This window comes from Artemia sp. Qi Xiang Cuo, chromosome 3 (assembly GCF_049724085.1).
Source record: "Artemia sp. Qi Xiang Cuo chromosome 3, ASM4972408v1, whole genome shotgun sequence".
NCBI classification, from domain to species: Eukaryota; Metazoa; Arthropoda; class Branchiopoda; order Anostraca; family Artemiidae; genus Artemia; species Artemia sp. Qi Xiang Cuo.
The window spans coordinates 66,314,153-66,337,803 of NC_142796.1; the positions used below are offsets into that span (position 1 = coordinate 66,314,153).

Consider the following 23,651-nt stretch of genomic DNA (forward strand, 5'->3'; position numbering starts at 1 on the left):
CCTTTTTGGTGATCTCACTCATTCTTGTTTCCAGTTTACTTACAGACTGTGGAAGATCATTCGCAAATATAAAAAAAAGGTCCAAGTACCGAACCCTGTGGAACTCCACACTCAATACAATTTTCATCAGAACCCATATTACTAATTTGAACATATTGTTTTCTACAAGACAAAAAATAATGTAAAAACGAAAGAGTTGGACCCCTAATCCCATAAGTTTCACACTTCATTAACAGCTACAGCTCATAAAATTTTCTACAGCTTATTCTTCTAAGTCGGATTCTAAATTTATTCTCAAATACCCTAATTTGAGAGAATATTTTCTTTTATTCTCCTACTATATGCAAGCAAAGTTCTCTTAAAAGGGGAATTTGGGCGTGCATCGAAGGGCACATATTGGGGAAAATCATTTGGTTGACATTCAAGAAGAGTTTCTCTAATTTGAACTGGAAAACAAATTTGAAAGCGAATTTTAGGAAGTTTGAAAGCAAAATTTACAAGGAAGCATTTTTCATGCTTGGACAATTCTTATTAGGCGTTGAAGGGCACATACAAGAGAAAACCATTTGAAAGTGAAATTGGCAAGACAGGCTATTGTTCAAATTTTAATTCTAGGCTTCTCAAATATTTTTTTTTTTTTTAGAAAAGCTTTTCTTGCATTTTTGTTGTTACATGCTTGAAAGCTTTTCTCAAAATAGGTATTTGAGTATCAAATGGTATATACAGAAGGTAACCATTTGATTGTTATTCAACAAGAAAGCAACTAATTGAGCAACTTAAGACAACCACAGAAAATTGTGAATGCAGGGTGAACACTGTTTGAATATAAAATATGCACTTAAACCTTATCTTCTAAGTTGAATTCTAAGCTTTTTCTCAAAGACCCAAATTTAGAGAACTTGTTCTTGCATTTTCTTTCTATGTGCAAGAAAAGTTATCTTAAAATGGGCATTCGGATATGCTTCGAAGGGTGCATAAAGGTGAAAAACCATTTGATTGATAGCACAGCTTCGACATAGCGCAAAGCCGTTGAATTGGTGAATAACGCATGAATTCAAGAAGAAGAAAAGATAAGGACTATTTTGAAGATCAGGGATGAAGATGAAGATAATAAAGGATTTGGAAAGAATTTTAAAAGATGGTTTAAGCGGAGTTCATTCAATATAAAAAAAAGGACATAAACCTTGGAATGCACTATTTTAGGCGTCCATTCCCACCTTCCACCTGAACAATAACCCCCCCCCTTCTCATAATAGTAGATTAGGAAACGGTTGTTACCAAAAACTGTTTGATATTTATTTTCTTTGCTTGTTGATGTACCAAAAAACAACATTACTGTCTATACTTGGTGTCTCCAAAAGAGGTAAACAAGCGTACAATAAGAATATGTATCTTGCTAATATGTTATACTTGCTCTTTTGTATATGTCCTGCATTTTAGTATATGTCATAGCATTTTTAATACGTTTTTGCGAGTAAGACAAAAATTTTCGGGGATGGGGGGGGAGTGGTTCAAACCCGTTAAATCCCCATCACTTTGACCATTCATAAAACTCGTATTTTTGATTTCATGCTGCTGGAGCATTAAATGTAGCACTACTGCCTATGCTTGTCTCCTTACGAAGTAAACAAGTGTCTATGATACAAAAGTGATTTTTTACCTTTTGAAAATGAGTAGGAATTAAAATAAAATTCATTGAAATACCCGTGTTCAATTCCTCAGTGGCGATTCTTGGCCTGGGTAGAGGACAGCTCCCCCCTCTCCCCACCTTTTCTGGCATCTGACATTAAATTTCTTTTATTTCATATTTTTACACTTTTACGGTATACCTTGCCCCTCCCCCCAGACTATGAGGCCTAAAACCGCTACTGTAATTCCTCTTTACCACATTATTTGAGATCTGTACCTTTACAATTAGATAAAAAAAAAAATTAAAGAAATTTTCTGGTTTTGTTGTTCTGGTACGAATATGGATGAAACCTTTTATGCTGCTACAAATACTTTTTACTGTAATATGAAAGCTATCACCCCAAAGAAAGCTGGTCAAAACAGGGCTGAATTTAAATCCTTGGCGTCGCTTAGGCCCAAACGTTTTGGCGCTCTAGGCCCAAGCGTTTTGGTGCCATAAGCAATTTTTTTTCGGAGAGACATATATTTTCGGGTGATAGTGGAAACCCTGAACAGAAGGCAACTGATGAGTGATGAGCCAAAAGTAATGCAAGAGAGAGGTGATACCTAACTCAACTTCATATTCGTGAGCCTTCATCAACGAGGGAAAAACGGGGGAAAAGTATTTATTACGAAATATCTAAACGAAAGAAATGAGGCATTACGAGTTTTTTTCCTTTTCCCCGTCGATAAAGGCTCCCGAATGTGGATTTGAAATTTTCGTACGAAAAAAAACGAAGAACGAAAAAATAGAAAACGAAAGCCAAAAAAAAAACTAAATCAAAATAAGATAATTTTAGACTTTTGATTTTGTTCTTTGCTTTTTTGTGCGTTTTTTATAGCCGGCGAGTCAGTATAGCCAGAATCCATTTATAGGGATCTAATAACCAACTCTGTAATTAACTTTTATATTTAGGGAAATCAGCTCAATAGCCTGTATATTGTCGCGTTTTTTTTTTTTTTTTTTTTTTTTTTGCCGGTTTTTGTTCCCGTTGATAAAGGCTCCCGGATGTCGAATTGAAATATTCGGAAAATTTTTATTAATGAATGTTTTGTTGTTGTTTTTGTTCTTTAATTTGTTGTTACTGTTTTATTTAAATTATTTGTTTAATATATATATATATATATATATATATATATATATATATATATATATATATATATATATATATATATATATATATATATATATATATATATATATATATATATATATATATATATATATATATATAAATAATATATATAAATATAAATATATATATATATATATATATATATATATATATATATATATATATATATATATATATATATATATATATATATATATATATATATATATATATATATATATATATATATATATATTTATATATTAAATATTTGTATATAATATTTATGCATATATATATATATATATATATATATATATATATATATATATATATATATATATATATGTAAAATATATTAAAATAAAAATATATATTTATGCTTCGTATGACTTTCTGATTGTAGTTGAACATCCATGTCGGAAATATATCTCTGAATGACCAGTTTGAATGGGATCTGTTGGAGAAAGAAAACTCACCCGAAGATTTTGCCAGAACTCTTTGTCAAGACCTTGGCTTGGGTGGAGAGTTTGTAACAGCCATTGCTTACAGTATACGAGGTCAAATTTTGTGGCACCAGAGAACTTTTGCTTTTAGGTAAGTTGAAGTAACTTTTGCTTATAAAACCATCGACTTTCATGTACCCATTTGTTAGTTTAGGTTGTTACGTCCCCCCCCCCAAAAAAAAAATCTAGGATTCTTGGTGGGAATTCATTGGAGGGATCCGTGTTTTTTTTCTGATCGAATAGAACTAACCACTTGAACAACCAAAGCTCTTTTAATGACTTTTTTTTCTTAATTATAATTTGTTAGGCCATTACACAAGACAGTAAAATTGATTCAGTTAAGTTTTGTTTAATATGCCTGCAAAATATTTAAGATTTATACTACGACTAACAACTCACCGCAGTACCAAGCCGACTGAGGCCAACAGAGCTACGCACGCTCCTCCTCCACCCCAATCTATTCAAAGCATCCCTCTTTACACCCTCCCAGGAAGTTTCCATTTCCTTTAAATCTTATTTTTATGACATTTTCTCACCCCAGACGAGGACAATCTGCTTTCCGTTTAGCCTTAGACGGTTGGCCGAAAAGGACAATCTTCGGCAATCTGTCATCCTTCATCCGCAGAACGTGCCCTAGCCATCTCAACCTTTCTCTCATTATAGCCCTAGAAAGCGGGATTACAGCACATTTTTTCGTACAGCCTACTGTTTAGAATACGGTCAATCAGTCGGGTACCCAGAACAATCCGTATACAATTTCTCTGGAAGACATCTAGTAAACCTTCATCCGCTTTTCGGAGCACCCATACTTCAGAGCCATATTTAACCACTGTCATCACTGTATCATCCAATATTCTAATCTTAGTTTGCAGACTTATCTTCCTACTCTTCCAAACTTTTTTTTACTGTGAAAAAAACACCCTGAGCCTTGGCTATTCCACTTTTGACATCTGCACTGCTCTCACCGTCTTTACTAATAATACTACCAAGGTAAGTCAAGCTGTCCACTTGATAAATCTTTTCGTTACCCTACGCCACCTTTCCATCCTCAATTATTCCTAGCCTTAGTGATTTAGTTTTCTTAACATTTATTTTCAAACCTATTCTAGTACCCTGAACTTGCAAAACCTCTAAAAATTCATTTATTTTGCTCATTTTCATCTAGGATGCTTAAATTATCAGCATAATCTAAGTCCAGGAGAGTTTTTCCTCCCCATTTGATCCCGTGGTCTCCCATTGCCTTTCCTGTGCCCCTTAGGACGAAGTCCATCTTAAATGTATTTTACATTTAAGAAACTGTAAAATGCTAATATATTTAGACGATAGGTCAATATTTTAAATCGTTTAAAGTTAAAACGTGGGTAGTTGAATAATATGGTTTTATTTTAATGTATAGCAGGCTACAACAAATTATTTCACGTTGTCTTTGATATAGAGGCAAGGACGTATCCAGGATTTCGTTTAGCGGGGGCAGGGGGTATAAAAAAGCCTTTAAAAACGTATCCAAAATTTGTTTATATGTATTTTGTTACGTTATTACGAGTCGGACAAATTTTTGTGGGGTGTCGGTGTGTCAAACCCCGGGCCATGGCCCTGGATAGATGTATTCGTTTTTGTACCAAATGTACCCATAGGTTTTTCCTGTCTCCTGTAAAATAAATATCTCTTTGTAATTCCGACGAGCTGTCTAAGATATACTTTCTTATAGCCAAAGATTTCTAATGGTTTTTCAAATAATGTTCATTTAAAGGATTTTTAACAGCTAAAGAGAGACCAGAAAATAGTGACAGTAGTATTCATTTTAGCTTATTCGGGTATTGTATTTCTAATTGCACAATTTGTTTGTTTGTTGTTTCTTTTTGTTTTCCACCATGATTTAAGATTAAACTGAGGCAGCTGTGATTTCCAACCACGGAAATGAAACTTTTAAAGCAATCAAACAGCGTTCTAAGTAGCATATCATAAAGTATAGTCAAATTTACATCTGAGCATATTTTTTTCTTTTTTTTTTTTTTTTTTTTTTGCAAAAATTATATTTTTGTGTAGAGCTCATTTTTTGTCTCCAAAACATGAAGATTTTTGTGTATTTCAGGATATTTATGAAAATTCTTCGAGGAAGAGCATGACTTTATTACCAAGATGATCCTATATCACCTCCTACGGCTTCGCCGCCGGGCCCCGGCACTCGGCACGCGGAAGGCTTATATATATAGATTCTCATTGTCGCTTATCTTCTAACCGCAGACAATTTGAGTCTTTCTTGATGTCATGACGTCACCACAGGTTCGATACAGTCACCCAGTGAAAAACACAATTTCTGTCTTAAACTCCTGACCTATTTAGATCGTTTTTGTGGCCAGAAATGACCTTAAATAATAATTAGCGCCATTGTAAAATTACTTTTTTTTTGTTATTGGATTTTTAACTTTTGACTTGTCTTTGCTTGTCTTTTGTCATTGTGAAAAACATAACGCCAAACCTTTGTTTTTTAACAGAGGCTGATGCAGTATCAGATCCTTGGCTAACGTCCTTATAAACTCTAATAACGTTATTTATGGCTAATTCAGTGCATGGAGCTTTTATAAAATGTTGAACGTCGTCTTTTGCCCGGTCTTGTCTTTTGTCATTATGACAAAATGGTAAACATTGATGACCTTATCCATGTCAAAATCCCAAACCCAATTATCATAACTATCATTTTCAATTTTGGCACGTTTTGACTCCGCTGTCACTTATCTTCTACCTCCATTTTTCTTTCTTCTTTATTTTGGATTTTCATTACTTCAGACAATTTTCCAATACCCTTTACTTTAGCTACCCTTATTGGTCTAGTTTTACATGACGGTTCAAGTTTTAGACTTGTTAATTGTTCAGGTGGTGCGACAAAAACCTCTTTTTCTTCCGACGAATTATCATTTATAACACTTGTAAATTTTTGTTTTTTGGGTCTTGTCTCATTTGATAGTCTAGGTTGTTGATTTTCACCCGTTGTGAATTTAATTTTTTTGAGGCTGTCTCTTTGTCTTATCACGTTTCATAGTTAAGGTGGTTCCAAAGAATCATCATTTTAATTCTGATAACTATCATTTTCAATTTTGACACCTTTTTGATTCTTGCTGTTGCTTATCTTCTAACCCCATTTTTTTCTACTTCATTTTGGATTTTCAGTGCTCCAGACAATTTGCCAATGCCCTTTGCTTTAGCTGCCTTTATTGGTCTAGTCTTACATGATGATCCAGGTTGTACATTTCTTACTTGTTCAGGTGGTGGGAAAAGAAACTTTTTTTTTTCCAGCGAATTATCGTTTATAACACTTGTTAATTTTTGTTTTTGGGCCTACCTCTAGATAAGTTTTTCATACTGATATGCCTTTTCATACTGTGTCTTTTCAAAGATATTTGATTATTGAAGCAATTCCGATTTCTAACACCGATGGTCTACTAAGCTTAAAACTTCTGGTTTTCTTTTTTAAGGTTTTTGAATTGTTGTAATCCCTAGTTAAATATATACAAATATTTTTACAATTACCAGTTTTTTGATTTTTAAGTAATTTAATGTCTTTTCATACTGAAGTCTTTTCAAAGATATTTGTTTATTCAAGCAAATCCGATTTCTAACACCGATTTCTACTAAGCTTTAAACTTTTGGTTTTCTTTTTAAGGTTTTTGAATTGTCCTAACCCCTTGTCAAATTGTATATTAATATTTTTGTAATTACTAGTTTTTTCCTCTTTAAGCAATTTAATTTAAACTTTTCTTTTTTCAGATTTTCTTTTTTTTCAGAAAATCTTCATTTTTTTCACATAAGTGTGACAACGTCACTGACATGAATCTTTTTTTCCAAAATTAAGGCATTTAAACAAATTTTCTCAATCTTCTGATCTATTTAGATTGTTCTTTTTAGGCGAGAATATCTCTGAATACCCATTTTTCCGAAAAAATATGGAGCGGTTTTCGAGAAAAATAAATACGTGTACACTTATTGCTCACTTATAAATACAGTATAAGTAATTATTCTTTTACCTTTTTATTTAAGTGAGAATCCTCTGCCAACAGTTGAGATGCCATTTAGACTCCCAGCAGATGCTGATCAATGGTCCCCTTTTATTGAGACTTTGAGTGATGCTGAAATGGAAAAGAAAATCAGAGATCAAGATAGGAACACTAGGTCTGTATCAATATTTTCTATCTATTTTGTTACTTTGTTGTATTTTTATATTATATTACAAATTGTCATATTACCTTATTTTTTATTATATTTTTATTGATTGTACAAAATTAATTTAACTAAAAAATATCTCTTATTATTTTTTATTATCTGTTATATTATTTATTTATCTAGCTAATCTTGGTATTATCTATTTTATCCAACAGAAATATTGCTGACAGCAAAATAGCTTTCGTGGGACAAACTTAAAATGGAGAAAACCGGCTCTAAATTTGTAATGTGGGGAAAGAGATAGTTTTAATGGAAGTACTCCAAAAAAAATGTTCCTAAAATTTTCGTAAAAATTCCTAAACAGTATAAACATAAGCTGTTTATATATTTTATGAATTAAAAGGGGTATAACTAAGACCTTAGCCAGGATTTTTGTCAGGGTGTGGGGCACAAAAAAGACTTTAAAAAGCGCATAACAAAAATATATTTATATGAATTTTTTGTTATGGTTTTACGAGTCGAACAAACATTTCGGGGGGGGGGGGTCGAACCCCCTATTTCCCCTCGATACGGCCTTTGGTATAACCAACTGAAACATTTCAAATAGCGCATTCATAAAAGAGCTAAAGAAGCATCGAGTCTGTTAAAGTCAAAACTGTAATAAAAAGCCACATTTAATTTTGAATTTTCGTAATTCCGGAGATTTTATATAACTTATTATCCCAAAACTTTTTTGTGTTCTAAAACTCATTAGAACTAAACAAGTTTTGTCTGTTGATCTAGTCTCTAAATTAAACATACCTAGTTTAATTTAAACATATCTAAATTAAACTGATCTAGTCTATAGTATAAATATAAGCTGATTATATAGCCAGGATTTTTGTTAGGGGGTTGGGGTACAAAAACACTTTAAAAAGCGCATAAAAAAAAATATATGCATTTTTGTTACGATTTTACGAGTCAGACAAACATTTTTGATGGAGGGGAGGGGTTTCAAATTCCCTAATCCTCCTCCCCCTAGATATCGCCTTTGGTATAACCAACTGAAATATTTCAAACAACACATTGATAAAAAAGGTAAAGAAGCACCGTGTCTATTAAAGACAAAACTGTAATAAACTATCAACAGTTAATAAGCGATTGATACGCAAAACTTTTTTTTCACACTAAAACCCATTAGAACTAAACAAGTTTTGTCAGTTGATCTAGTCTCTCAATTTTTATATCTTTTAGTTCTAATTATTTTGAAGTTTATGCTTTGTTTATTATATCTTTTTCAACTGTGCTTTATCCTCTTGTCTTTCACTCAGAAATAGTAGAAATTATGCAGAACAAACAATTACTAACAAAAGACTGGAACTGGTTGCTAACCAATTGCGGATTTAAATTCTATGCAACATTCTGATTGGCTTAAGTTAGCGCTAACTAAATATCTTTATTGGTAAAATCTAATTGTGAATTATTCCTTTTAAAAAGTTGATTGGTTTTTAAAACCATATTAATCCGGGAACTTCATCAAATGAATTTGTTTGATACAGTGAATCTTTATTATTCAAAATTTGGTTTATTTTTTCTATGAAATTTTATGCCAATAAGCAGAACGAAAAGTTTTTGAGTCGCAACATATTTCACAAGTAAACAATCCATTTCTCCGTGGTCTCAGCTATTAAGAAATGGTTGTTGGTGCAAAGAAAGTTTTGTTTTTATTTCACTTATATGTATTTACTGTGGATAAATAGAAAAAACAGGATAAATGCAAGAACATGAAATTTATATATAAATATAAATAAAATAAAAAAATTAATTTAAAATAAAATAAAAAGCAGAATTATAATTTTAATTGAAGAATTTATAAAAAAGTTTTACAGAAATAAGCTGTATAACATCTTCAGGATTACCAAAGTCGAAATTGAATAGGGCTGTAATTATTTGTACATTCACATTAATTTGTTTTTCATTTGTTTTTCAGTTGCTTCTTCACTATTGACCTTTTATTAGAGTCTTCTCTTTATTACTCACGGTGCCTCTTTATTTTTCCTATCAATGTGTTGTTGGAATTATTTCACGTAATAAGTGTTCGAATAAACAAAGAACTAACAATCCCAATTACTAACATTGAAACTAAACAAGCCTTTTCAATTGGTCTAGTCAAGTGGTTCCCAACCGATTTTGGGCCAAGTCTATTGATTTTTTTTTTATTTTATGGGACACCGAATTTTAGGATTGACACATGACTGACAAGTCCCCTGGACTGTCATGCGAAAGGGGCAACCTATATTTTTCATATTGTTCGAGTTTACGGCGGGAGTAACTCCGACTATCGGTGGGATAAACAAATAAGTAGAACAACAGGGAAATTTTTATACAAGACAGTGGAACGCAACTTTAAATGAATATTTCGACCCTATATCGAAGGGCCGTCCTCAGAAAAACAGACGAAAAGAATAAAAACACTATAAAGGAAACTTACATTAAAATTCAATCATTAAAACTGTTTAAAAAAGTTTTAAAACAGCCCTAATATCATTACTTCAAGGAAGTTTAACCAGGACAACCAGGAAGTTCAAGGAAGTTGAGTCCTGGTTGAACTTCCTTGAAGTAATGATATTAGGGCTGTTGGACGCCCTTCGATATAGGGTCGAAATATTCATTTAAAGTTGCGTTCCACTGTCTTGTATAAAAATTTCCCTGTTGTTCTACTTATTTGTTTATGATGAAAAGGCAGTGTGGTCTTCGTCGCTATTTACTATCGGTGGGAGTAACTGGTGATGGTCATAGTGATTTAAAAATCAAAATTATTCGAAATTTTATTTGTACCTATTTGCCTGAAGGAAGCTTAAAAGGCCATTAACTCGGTATTTTTTTGGTTCTTCTTTTATGCATATTTTAGAGGGGTTTTTGCAACTTTGAAAGTCGATCTGGAATTACTTTCAATGTTTTCGCAGATGAAGACGGACAGGAATAACTTAACATGGTTTTAAAACCGATAAGCTTTTTAAAAGGAATAAAGTAAAGTTTGTTTCTCTTTAAATAAGGATTAATGTTGTCTGTTTGTGCCCCATTCACAATTATAGTTTACTAATAAGGGATTTAACTAGCGCTAATTTAACCGAATCATAATTTTCTGATTGGATGAAAAATTCTGATTGTCTTAAATAAGCGCTAGCTAAATCTCGGTATTAGTGAAACTTAATTGTAAATTGGACACTAGGAAAACACGGCAGAAAACAAACAAATGTTAAATAATGGACATATAGAACATATATATATACGTATTTAAACTCATAATATACGTGTTTCAATACATATATGCGTTTTTTCAACACGGAAATAAAGGACGGTCATCTCTTTCCTTTTTTTAGTTTCACTTCTCTTTCTTTGTTTGTTTTTCCTATTTTTCTAATCTCTTTTTTCTTTTATTTGATGTGCATTTTGTTAATTTTTCTGTTCTCCTGTCTACTTCATCCTATGTTTAATATATCTTATTGTAATTACTATAATTAATCCCAATTATTATGATCTATTGAATGTCGTTTAGACAGTAAAATCACTCTTACTCAAGTAATTTGAAAATTGGGAGAAACAATTGAAGTCTAGTGGTCTGCCTTTCCCTCTGTATGGGACAATCAGTTGCAAGGTAAATAGAAGTTCAAGTCAGCTCAGGTGTCGGTTGCTCAAAATCTCGGGAAGTTTTATTCTTCAATTTTTATTTGTTTTAAGTTAAAGAAGAAAACATGAAAGTTCTCTTTTGACTTGTGATAAAGGAATATTAAAATAAATGTAGAAAAAAATTTGTGTGTTTATTCATGTTAAGGTAGCCTTCGCGCCTCACTTACCCAGTATTTCTTTATTTATATGTCCTTTTTTGTTTATTATTTTTTCCTGGTTACTTTTTACTATTGTTATTATTAGTGCTTGTTTTACGCAGTAAGCTTGTGTATATGCTAATGTCGATGTCGCTTGTCTTCTAACCGCAGATTTTGTCATTTTCATTTCTGATTCCTTGTGATGTTCATTGTTGCATATCTTTTAGTTGTAGATTTCATTGTCCTTCATTTTCGTCACTTATTTTTTCCATGTCTTCTGCTTTGGTTTTTCATATTAGTCTTGTCGTGTTGGTTGCTGGAAATTCACATTACCAAAAAAAGGGCAACTAGCCCTTTGGTTTTTCATATTAGTCTTGTCGTGTTGGTTGCCGGAAAATCAATCAGGTTGTGATGAAGGCTAGTGACCCTCCAATCACTTTCGACTATTAAAAAGGGAACTAGCCACTCCAATTTCCAATCTAATGAGCCCTTTTCGAAGTTTCTACGACAACTCCTTCGATGCAAAGCGCCCGGGTGGAGAAAAAAAAACACATTGTGCCCACATAGTTCTTTACTTAGGGAGCGCGCTAGCGCTGCCTATGATGACGCATAATATTGCAGTATAACCGTAAGGCAGTTTTAAAATGTTATCTTTTTGTTAGTTTTGCTAAAAGGTTAAAAAAGTTTGCTCACTAATGAAGGAAAAGCAATTACAAACAAGGTGATATAATACGAGAATATCAGGACTAGTTGACTCATTTTAATTAGGCAGTATTAGTTTTGTAAACTCTATTGAAGAATGACTTGACTTATAGCTCTTGTTCGGCAAAATCACCTGCTTAGTGGGAACCGGACGTTAGCACCGTTAGTCGTCTCCAAAATGTACTGTCCTGGGCGGATGTTGGAGCTTCTTCTAGGTCGATGTTCCTGGTAGTGAGCCAACCACGGATGACCTCTACCCATCTTGTGCGTGGTCTACCTATGGGGCGTTTTCAGCCATTTGCGGTCAGATCAATTTCGAAGATGAGTTGGGCATGTGTTGGAGCAGGTTGGTGAAGTAGATGACAATACCAACGCAGCGAGGGAGTGTCGAGCTGCTCAGACAAGGGTAATAATTTAAAAGACCAGAAGATCCCTAAGTTCTGTACTCTGTTAAACCATCTAACGCGTCTTTACGGAGGTGTTTCGTCTGTACAGCTTCAACATTGATCATCTGCGTCTGATTCATGGGCCAAGTCCCTTATGACGCCGTGTTCTCATAAGCTGGCAGTCATCATTGCCGCCCTTCCTAATATCTACTGATATGAAATCCTGCTGAGTCTAAAACACCGTTGAAGAGTTCGGGGACAGCAGCACACCTTGCCGAATGCCTTGTTTGAAATTTTGAAAACCTTCTTCAGGTAAGATCCAAACAAGACTAAGGTAAGATTCACGATTTACTTTAAAATTTATTATGAACAGGAATATTAACAATTTGTTGAAATATCGGAGCACTTGAATGAATCATGTGAAATTTGTTACAATTAATTCTATATTTTTCTTTTTTTTCAGTGGAGATATAATTTATTCACAAAAAAAACAAAAAAAAACAAAAAAGTATGAAGCCCAGTAACCTGGGCATGTATTGCAACTCCAAAAAAAACTTACATCCACTTACATCAGTACATTCGGGTTCCCATTTCACAAAAAAAAAAAAAAAAAAAAAACATATTAAAAGTATAGAACTAATTGAAAAAAAACCCAACAAAAACAAAAAAAAAATATTAGAATTCATAAACCTGCAGGCAATGGTGCCTCAACTGCTCACGAAAGCCAGACCTTTCAGCAATATCCCTAATAGAAGATGGCGTCTGAGACCTTTCAGTAATATCCCTAATAGAAGATGGTGTCTGAGACCACAGCACAGGAAGAATATGACGAGCAGAGAAAGCAGACCTCGCAAACACTCTAATCGGCCTTCTATACATACCAACCTGTCCCGTTAAATGCCCATGGACATCAGCAGTTGTCTCAAACCTATGATGAAGACACATTGGAGCAAGATTATTAATAATATCATAAATTAGTTGAAGCTTATAAAATAAGCACAACCCTGAAAAAGATAAAATACGGACTCGCGGATAAATATTTCTAACTGAAACAAGTCTATCGATTCCATAAATAGCACGCACAGCCGAATTCTGGAGAACACGCAAAGGTTTCATGTGAACATAAAATGTTCCAGACCAAACAGAACAATAGTATAGTAAATAAGGATGGACTAATGAGAAATGTAAAAGACGCAAAATATTCTGCGGAAACTGATGCTTTAGCTTCCTTATCATACCTATATTCCTTGCTACTTTCGACGATATACACTGTACATGCTCTGAAAAACTTAGTGTTTCATCAATTATTACGCCTAGATATTTCACTGACTTCTGACGTCTTATTGTCGAGTCTCCTACTGTAAGCTCTTACAACCAGGGGTAATATGAAGGTGATCTGCTCCAGACAACGAACCCCGATCTGTTGTGATTTACTTTCAGCTTGTTTAACCTTAGCCATTTCTCCATTCAGTGTCCCTAAAAGCTGAGCTTCGGTGCACTCTGCAACTGAAAAATTCGTATCATCAGGAAACAGGACAAGAGATTTCCTAGGTTTACACGTTTCTTCTCCATTTTCAACATTTGTTGTCAAATCACAGATTGCTTGATGGATGTCATTAATATATATTGAGAAGAAAAGAGGGCCGAGAGGGGACCCCGGGGAATACCACAACTGATATGGTAATCACTTGATTTCACATCATTCAGTTGCACATACATAGATCGGTGACTCAAATATGATGAAATAATTTTAAGAGCATTTCCTCTAATACCACAGTCGTCCAACTTTTTCAGAAGAATCACATGGTCCATTGTGCCGAATGCCTTCAAAATGTCTAGGAATATAGTCGCCACTTTCAACTTCCCATCCAAAGCACCATTAATCATAGATGTCAAATACTGAACCGCATGCTCCTTAGAGTATCCTTTTCTGAAATCAAATTGGTTTGCATAAAAGAAATCCTTCCTCTCCAGGAACTGAGCCATTCGTTTATATAATATTTTTTCAAAAATTCGAGACAGAATAGGGAGTAGTGAAATAGGTTTATAATTGCTGAAATCTTTTTGGTCACCAAATTTATGCAATGGCACTACTCTGGCGTGTTTAAATTGATCAGGAAATTCATCTTCTTAAAGACAACCATTCATTAAATCCATGTAGCATGGCAATATCACACGTAAAACATACTTCACTACTTTCAGAGACAACACATCCGCTCCAGCCGCTCTATTTCGCATTTCACTCACAATTTCTGTCACTTACTGCTGGCTAGTTTTCTGAAGAAAAAGACTAGTATCACTAGGTTCAGGCAAGTTCTGCTCATAAGAACCATCTCCTGGCCGGTTTTCAACATGCAATTTAACTTTTTCCCCAATTTGAGAAAAGTGCTGAGCCATTCCATCGGCAATTGGACTAGCACTGCGATTTTCACTCATTTCTGGTAATACCACTTTCTTTTCACCAATAGCTGATCTAATAGTCTCCCACATCTTAGATGGGTTTCCAAGGTTTTCTTGAAATTCATAATGTCCATGTTTTGCTTACCTTAATAACTTATTTGGAGCAATATTATATTTCCTCTAGATTTCATGGTTAATATCACAATCACTAAAAACACTTATCATATAAAGATGACCTCTTTTATTTACAGAATTCAAAAAACCTTTTGACGTCCATGGTTTCCATGGAATTTCTTTCTTCTTTTTAGCATGAGCTACCTTCACACAAGTTTTATCAAGAAGTGAAACCATTCTCGTACACCACTGGTCCATATTCTCGGCATAAGAATGACGCTTATCTACAGAGGTCCAATCGGCTTTTTCTAAATCAGATTTAAATTTAAGCAATGACATCTGGTCAAAATACGTTCTAGCGTTTTGGGATCCACGAGATTGTGTCGAAGTTCCCTGTAGCTGGGATGAAACCATGACGGCACAGTGATCGGACACATCATTTACAAGTAAACGCGGGGTATGGATCTTAAAATTCCGCTTCATATTCACAAAAATATTATCAATAAGCGTCGCAATAGTTACAGTTATCCTCGTGCAAATAATAATAGATGGGAACAAACTATGACTCAACATACTATCACAAAAAAGACGAGAATCTACATCATCCTTATTTAAATCAACATTAAAGTCCCCCGTAATCACGCAAGGATAAATTTAAACTGGCAACTTTTCCAATTGCTCCTCCAACAATTCAAAAAAACGGGAGAGGTGAGAGGATGGGGGTCTATATAGAATAGCTAAATAAATACTAGACCTTATCATCTTTAGTTCCAGTATAATGCTCTCAAACACCATTTCACAATAAACAGACAAATCCTCCCTTACCTTTACGTTCAGGTCCGACCTCACGTAAGCACCCAATCCACCATGACTCCGCTGATTCCTATTTCTCCTGAAAGAATTATAACCATTAATACCAAGCAGTGCTTCATTTGAAGAATTCAACCACGTTTCAGTCAATCCTAAAATTTGAATATCCCTGCCATTTCGGACTAACTCAGACAAATATGAATGCGAGCTGTTTTGCCCCCATAATTAAAATGAAACAAAATCAACTCACTTTTACATTGAATACTTTGACCACGTATCAACTCACTAGCAAACATATACTTTGATGTCTCAATCCTCTCCATATTACTCTCATCATCAAACCCTTCTCTCAACACAACATCTAATTTAGCATAGAAATCAACAGGGTTTCTCTCAAGTAGTTCAATTTTTTCCCTAATACTCATAATCATTTTCCCCACGCAAACGTCTTGGCAACCCGAGTGCACTCCTAAACAATACAATCTCCAAAACGAAAAAAAAAAATTCCTTTTGTAATCACACAACTATTAATTATATCCAGATTACCAAGAACCATGTATAACACCTTTATTAGATCACAGCCCAATCCGAATTGTGGCTTCATACCTACATAATATCACTAGTCAGTCGCAACTAAATTTCAAAAAATTCAAAATAACTTTTTTACCCTCAATTCACATTACCAAAAAAAGGGCGACTAGCCCTTTGGTTTTTCATATTAGTCTTGTCGTGTTGGTTGCTGGAAAATCAATCAGGTTGTGTTTTGTACATTCACATGTTACATATTTTGTATATTGACCTGTGAGGGGTGGTGGAATATAAAACGTATTACAGATTACTTTTTGTGTATGTTCTCACGTGAGGGTAGCTTCCCGCGTCCCACTTGCAAAATATTTCTTTGTTTTTACGATTTGTTTATTTACTTTACAGGCTATTTGTTTTTCTTTGTTATTATTGCTAAAATGAGAAGTACTCGTGAATGCTCTGTTATTAATATACCTACTACTTAATTAATAATACGTAATTAATAAATATTAAATTTAATTAATATTACTTTACGAGTCCTGCTCTCCGTTGTTTCTTTGTGTAGCTAAAAACATAAAACATTTGGAACTAACAGTTGAACCGAGCCCAGCTTTTTTTCGAAATAATGAATTCAAGAGAATTTAATCTGCAAAGTGATTTTTACTTTAATGTTGTAACTAGATTTTTGTCTAATTTCACAAACTAAGATGGTCTATTTTCTTTTGCACTTAATTACCTTAAAATAGCTAAGAGTATTATTAATATTAAAAGTGTTATTATTATTGTGGATGGACTCATAAAATTGAGTGTGGCATCGGGATGTTTATGCTTATTGCCTACATATCCCCCTCCCTGCAAAAAATATAGCATCAATAGCCACTGGGCTGATGGGTCCCCCTCGGGCATGCTATTATGAGATAGGGTTTGCTCATCTCTTCTTCTTCCTTTGGAGAGAAGAGCCTTCCTTAGTAGGGTCATGATATCTATCTTTGTTTTCCTCCATTTTCCCCAACCCCAACCACCTCCGAACCGTATTTGTTCGAACCCCAACTGCCATTTCTATTCGGCATAAGGAGATGACAAGCCTCCCTCAAAAGAGAGGGGATTCATCTACCACTCCCTTGGCTTCTGCAGAAAGCGGCACCTGGTCTTCAGAAGCAGTGCTAGCAAGGAATCTTTCTCCTGTTACAGGCTGCTTCTCAAGGGATCTATTCCTGTGCCACTATCGGCACTTCATATATCTACGAAATTGATTCCCCCCCCCTCTTGTATGACTTAGAAGCTACTACTGGCTTCAGCCAATGAAACCGGTAATTGAAGACCCCCCCCTCCCTATGTTTTTAGCCAGTCGTTTAGAAAATTTAGTCGGTAAAATATTCTCGTGAAGCGCCGCTGTTTTAGTGGCTCATTTTGTTTCTATCTAGTAAATTGGCCGATGGAAATGAATGATCAATTTTGAAGAAGATCGGTCTCATCAAAATATGTTGGTAAAAATGGCCGTTGAATCGGTAAAATCTATCCTCCGCCCGAAACAGTTTGGCTAGCGACGGCTCTGCATATTTCCACAAGGTTGAATATTATCTTATCATACAATATCAGATAATAATTTTTTTCTACCTTAACCAACAAATATTATTCGGTATTATAAATTAACACTTTATATTACACTTATGGTAACCCTTGGACCTAGTAAAGTAACCAATAGTATGTCATCTTCTTTCGTGTTAGTTCTAATCCTTTGTCTTTTTTAGGCGCATGCGCCGGGTTGCCAATACTGGATGGTGATTCCTTCAAACTGGGAGAGAAATAAATATATCAATAGTGTCCATATAATATTAGTTTATCCAAATTCGAATATTGCTTTTAAATAGGATACTATTGACCACTAATGTAATTTTGATTTCTTGTTTAATTTTTAAATAAATGTTTTTGTATAAGATTTTTATCTTTGTTAAATGTTCCCGCACATCAGAATATCAGACTGAGTTGTTACTAGAGTGACCTGACTTAAAGACAATTCGAGCAGAATATTTGAAGGTCTAAGTTCAGGGGAAAACGAAGTAAAAAAAAATATATAATGTCCCCAAGGTGAAAGATTTACTCCTTTTTTCAAACAGTTCGTGGTAACGAACTGTAAGTAAGGAGCGACCCGGCTCAATGGTAACCGAAACTCTAAAAAACGGGAGTTTGATACCAATAGATACATCAAAAGAATCAGATTTTAATTCTGATTTCAAATATATAAGTTTCATTAAGTTTAATCTTACCCATCAAAAGTTACGTGCCTGAGAAAATTTGGCTGATTTTCGAAAAAAGGGGGAAAGACCCCTAACAGTTATAGAACCTTAATGAAAATCACACCATCATATTCAGCGTATCAGAGAACCCTACTTTAGAGTTTTAACGCTCCAAAAAAAAAAAATTGTTTTTTTTAAATTTTTGGACCGAAGAACTAAACAGTTGGGTTTAGTATTTGTTTGTTTGTTTGTTTTTTTTTTTTTTTGTTTTTGGAAACACTGGTGTTTCTGAACGAACACTGGTGCATATAAAAAATGGGGACGGGTACTTTTCAATGAAAAAAAAATTTCAATTGCCCATTTCAAGTTAACAAAAAAAATTTAGGGCAACTAGGCCCCCTCCCACGCTCATTTTTTTCCCAAAGTCACCCGATCAAAATTTTGAGATAGCCATTTTGTTCAGCATGGTCGAAAATATGATAAAAATGTCTTTTAGGATGACTTGATCCCCCAAAGTCCCCAGGGGAGGGCTGAAAGTTATGAACTTTACTCAATGTTAACATATAGTATTGGTTATTGGGAAGTATACAGACTTTTTCAGAGGAGATTTTTTCTGGTAGGTGGGGGAAGGAGAGGGGGGGGGGCTATATGGAAGGATCTTTCCATGAAGGACGTTTTCAGGGGGGCAGGGACAGGGCGAGGAAGGGGGCGCCAGATTTCCCAGCATTATTAAAGAGAAAGATCAGGAATTAAATAAAAAAAAACAAGTTTTTCAACTGATCAACTGATTGTGATTAAGAGGTCATTTTTAAAGAACTGGAAAAAAAAATTCGAACTATAGTTTAAAGAGCAGGGTATTGACTAGGGGGCGAACCCCCTAATATACGTGTTAAAAATTTATGAATATAGAAGTTCGTTACGTAAGTTAATTCTAAGTTACGTATATTTATTACTAATAAAAACGTTCGTAAATAAAATTAAACAAGTTTCGAGAAATCCATTTAACCAAATATAATATGCAAATTTTTTTTTAATTATTCGTTTACTGCGAGCAACTATTGAAACCATAATTTATTAAAAAACGTTCAAAAATTAAATAAAAAAGAAAAGTTTTTTTTACTAAAAGTAATGAACAAGGTTAAAACTTAAAAACAAGCAAAAATAGTTCCGCATGTGATAGAGATTGTCCCCTCCTCAACACCGCATTCTTTACTCTAAAGTTGGACTCTACCTTACAAGTCTAATTTTATAAATAATAAAAAACTTTAGCGTAAAGACCGAGGCGTTGAGGAGGTGACCGTCCTTTTCATATATGAAATAATTTCTTTTCGTTTTAAGTTTTATTGTCGCCCCTTACTTTCAGTTAAAAAAACTTGTTTTTTTTATTTAATCTTGTAAATAGATTGTGGTTTTTTTTTGTTTGTTTTTTTTATTTGTCAATTGTGATAGTAATCCAAATCCGTGTTCGTTTATTTACAATATACGAGTATATGCAAATACAGAGAATAATAAATAACCCCTTCCCCTCCTGCACTGGAGGCTCCATGGCCTGAAACAGTTAAAGAGGAAAGAAAAAATATATATGTACGTATTTAACAAAAAAAGAAATCAGACAATAATAATTAAAAAAAAGCAAGGTGAACCTTCTTGCAGCAGAGTGATGAATAAACTCTTGAACACTTCTCTAATCTAATTGAAACTATATTTCCCAGGATAGCAAGTGACGAGTTGCTCCAAGGGATAGGGCATTGGCCAAGTAAGGGCCGAGCTAAAGCACCTTATATCCATCCTTTGGAATTGAGGTGATAACCCGGCTGTGGTTGTATCTATGCATGGTTCTCAGTGGAGCATTTTCGTGGCACATCCCACCAATCAGTTTTAGGTAGGAAGTGATGCTAGAAATGCTAGTAATTAGTTTGGTACGGAGCCATAAAAATATAAGATTGCATCCTAGCTTATGTTGACCATTTTCATTGATTATATCCAAACTAAACTTTTCAGCATGATGACTGATGTTCTGCGTAGCGCAGGTACCGATCTTCTGACTCTGCCTTCAGCTGGAAGTGCAATGCGTGATTGGAGGCAAGTCATTCGAAGGTTCCATGTTTTTTTTTTTTTCAGGTTTTACAGGTACCCATTTGGAGCTGAGTTGATTCTTGGCTGAGCTTCCAGAGTCAAACTCCTTCAAAGGAATAGAGCAAAAGCTACGAGAAAGCAAAATCATGGGAATTTAACCTCTCCTAGACTTAATTTTACAGTGTTTTAGTGTGTTGGATAAAAACTAGCAGAATGAATTAGTTTTTTGTGGTTTTCAGAGCTGTGGATACGCGAAGACTGCTTAAAATTTTAGGAGGCTACGTCTCTTAAACTATGAATAAATGAGGATTGAGAGGTGAGGCTGCTTAACAAGGAAACCGACCAAGCAGATGACCTCACTAACGTAGATAAATTATTGACAAAGCTGTGCGACAAAGTAAAGATGCAAAATTTAGAACAGCTAGGCAATGTGGAGTTATTTTTTGTTTTTTTTTTGCTTGTGAGCAAGCTTAAAAGAAAAAAAAGTCTCAGAATTAAGGTTTCGATATTGTAAACCCTCACAACGGTAATGGTAGAGTATTGCTCTGAAGTGGGGGGACTTAGAAGGGTTAAGAAGAATGTGCTTTTATTTTTAGAAGAAAATGTCCAGACCAGTGGTCCCCAACCAATTTTAGGCCATACCCCACCTAGGCATTTCTAAAATCTTGACGTCCCCCTCGCGATGTTTAAATTTTGTTACTCAAAATTTTAGGCGTATTCACTTGAAGGAAGCCTAAATCGCCATTCTCTTTTTTTGGAGTCGTCCCCTAGGCATCTTTATGTTAATTTTGTTTGTATAATATAACAATTATCCGAAATCTTTGGCTGTATTCAACACTTTTTATGCAATACCTGATGTCATTGCAATACTGTCATGAATCTTTTCGCTATTTAAGTGCATATGAATGTGACGTCGTTTACATGAAACTTTTTTTTTTCAAAATTAAGTCTCTCGAGTATAGTCAGCCAAAGGGTGCTCATCCTGCGCATGATCCACCAAAATATTGTAATGCCCTACGTTGGGAATCACGGGTCTAGACTATACTCGTTTAACCAGTAGTAAAGCAGGCAATAAGCATTATGAAAAATGGTGAATCGATCCCACTTTCTTGCTCTATAATGAAATAAAGGTTTGGTCACGCAACACAGATGAACATGATAAGTACCCGATAATTGTGTTCTTTGGCAATCCTTTTGTAGCAAAACAAAAGCAGGAATGTATTAAATAAAAAAACAAGTTTTTTCAACTGAAAATAAGGAGCAACATTAAAACTTAAAACGAACAGAAATTATTACGTATATAAGGGGGTTCGCCCCATAGTCAATACCTCACTCTTTAGGCTAAAGTTAGAATTTTTTTTTCTAATTCTTTAAGAATGACCCTGAATCACAAAGGCCGGTTAATTAGAGTAGATAGCTCTTTTGAAAATACTAAAAAAAATATTTATCGTAAAGAGTGAGGTATTGACAAGGGGGCGAACCCCCTCATATACGTAATAATTTCTGTTCGTTTTGAGTTTTAATGTTGCTCCTTGCTTTCAGTTGAAAAAATTTGTTTTTTTATTTAATTTCTGATCTTTTTTAAATAATGCTGGGAAATCCGGCGCCTCCTTCATAGAAATGTCACTTCCCCCATGAAAACACCCGCAATGGAAAGATACTTCACGTAACCCCTTCCTTCGACCCCCCTCTACCACCAGAAAAATCCCTCCTGGAAACGTCTGTATACTTCCCATTAACCAATACTATATGTAAACAATGGGCAAAGTTCATAACTTGCAGCCCTTCCCCCGGGGACTGTGGGGGATTAAGTCATCCTCAAAGACATATTTATCGAATAATTCCAGATACCTCGCTATTCTGTAATTGTTTAGTGGCCATACCTAGAAGGAATAATTTTCTGACTTCAAACTGTCAAAATACATTACCACGCCCCCTATGTGCAAATATATAGCCCAAATTATATATTTACCATCTATTCTGTCATCTGTCATTGTCTTGTTTCATGCTAAGATGAAAAAAACTAACAAAAAAAACGGTTGGTTCTCAACTTTTACACGGCGTAAACTTGAGTGAATGGCGCATAATACACAAGTACCAAAATTCGTTCCTCCTATAAAAAAAAAATAAAACTCAAATAAAATTCTCAAATTTGAAAATCCTTAATTTTTACGGGAGGTACTTTCCGCGAGGGGTATTTTCGGAGGGGGGGGGGGTATTTTCCACGGGGGGGGAGCATTTTCTGGGTCCCTGGGGGGGACTGAAATAATACAAATGAATGTGCATTGTCAGTTTAATATACATATACTGATATTTAGTAATCAAAATGTTAATATTGTTTGGTTTATTAAAGTTATGAAAGTAAAAACATTTATATTTTTTCATTAAAGCGCAAATTATGTTCTGGCCTTGGGATGGCATAGGGGTTTCGAGCCCTGCTCATGTTAATTTCTGCTCGTTTTGAGGTTGACTCAGTTATTTTTTGTAATTTCTGTTCGTTTTGGATTTCATTTTTTTTATGCTGATTTGTGGTAGTTTCACGCTTGGTAGATTATTTTATTTTTGCTAATTTTTGGTTTTATGGGGTTCTTTACTTTTCTTTGAAAAAAGTATTTTGTGGAAAAAGTTTTTTTAATTAATAACAAATGAAAGGAACAAATAACATAAACGTTGATCAGCGATCATCATAAAACACTTAAATGAAACATTACATTAACCTAATAATAGTACTTAATACTTTTTTTTTTTTTTTTTTTTTTTTTTTTTTTTTTTTAGTTAACAAAATTTCCAGATACCTCGCTATTTTAGTGGTCATATCTAGAAAGAATTATTTTCTGACTTCAAACTGTCCAAATACTTTACCACCCCCCCCCCCTTTTGTACAAATATATAGCCCGAATTATATATATACCATCTATTCTGTCACTTGTCTTTGTCTTGTCTCATGCTAAGATTAAAGAAATTAACAAAGAAACCGGTTTGTTCTCGAATTTTACACAGCGTAAACTTGAGTGAGTGGCGCATAATACACAAGTACCAAAATTCCTCCCCCCTACGGATATAAAAAAAATAAAACTCAAATAAAATTCTCAAATTTGGAAATCCTTAATTTCCACAGGGTATTTTTGGCGGGGGGGGGGTATTTTCC

General features: G+C 34.2%; 1 protein-coding gene across 1 annotated transcript in view; it reads left to right on the forward strand.

The window, feature by feature from the left end:
- Snr1 (SWI/SNF related, matrix associated, actin dependent regulator of chromatin, subfamily b, member 1) overlaps positions 1–18,129 on the forward strand; it is an 80,796-nt gene extending 62,667 nt beyond the window's left edge. Inside the window, exons 7-9 of the mRNA XM_089086494.1 lie at positions 3,190–3,380; positions 7,325–7,456; positions 17,942–18,129. Of these exons, the coding sequence (XP_088942620.1) occupies positions 3,190–3,380; positions 7,325–7,456; positions 17,942–17,975 (357 nt within the window). The 3' untranslated portion in view covers positions 17,976–18,129. The remainder of the gene's footprint in view (positions 1–3,189; positions 3,381–7,324; positions 7,457–17,941) is intronic.
- The last annotated feature ends 5,522 nt before the right edge of the window (positions 18,130–23,651 follow it).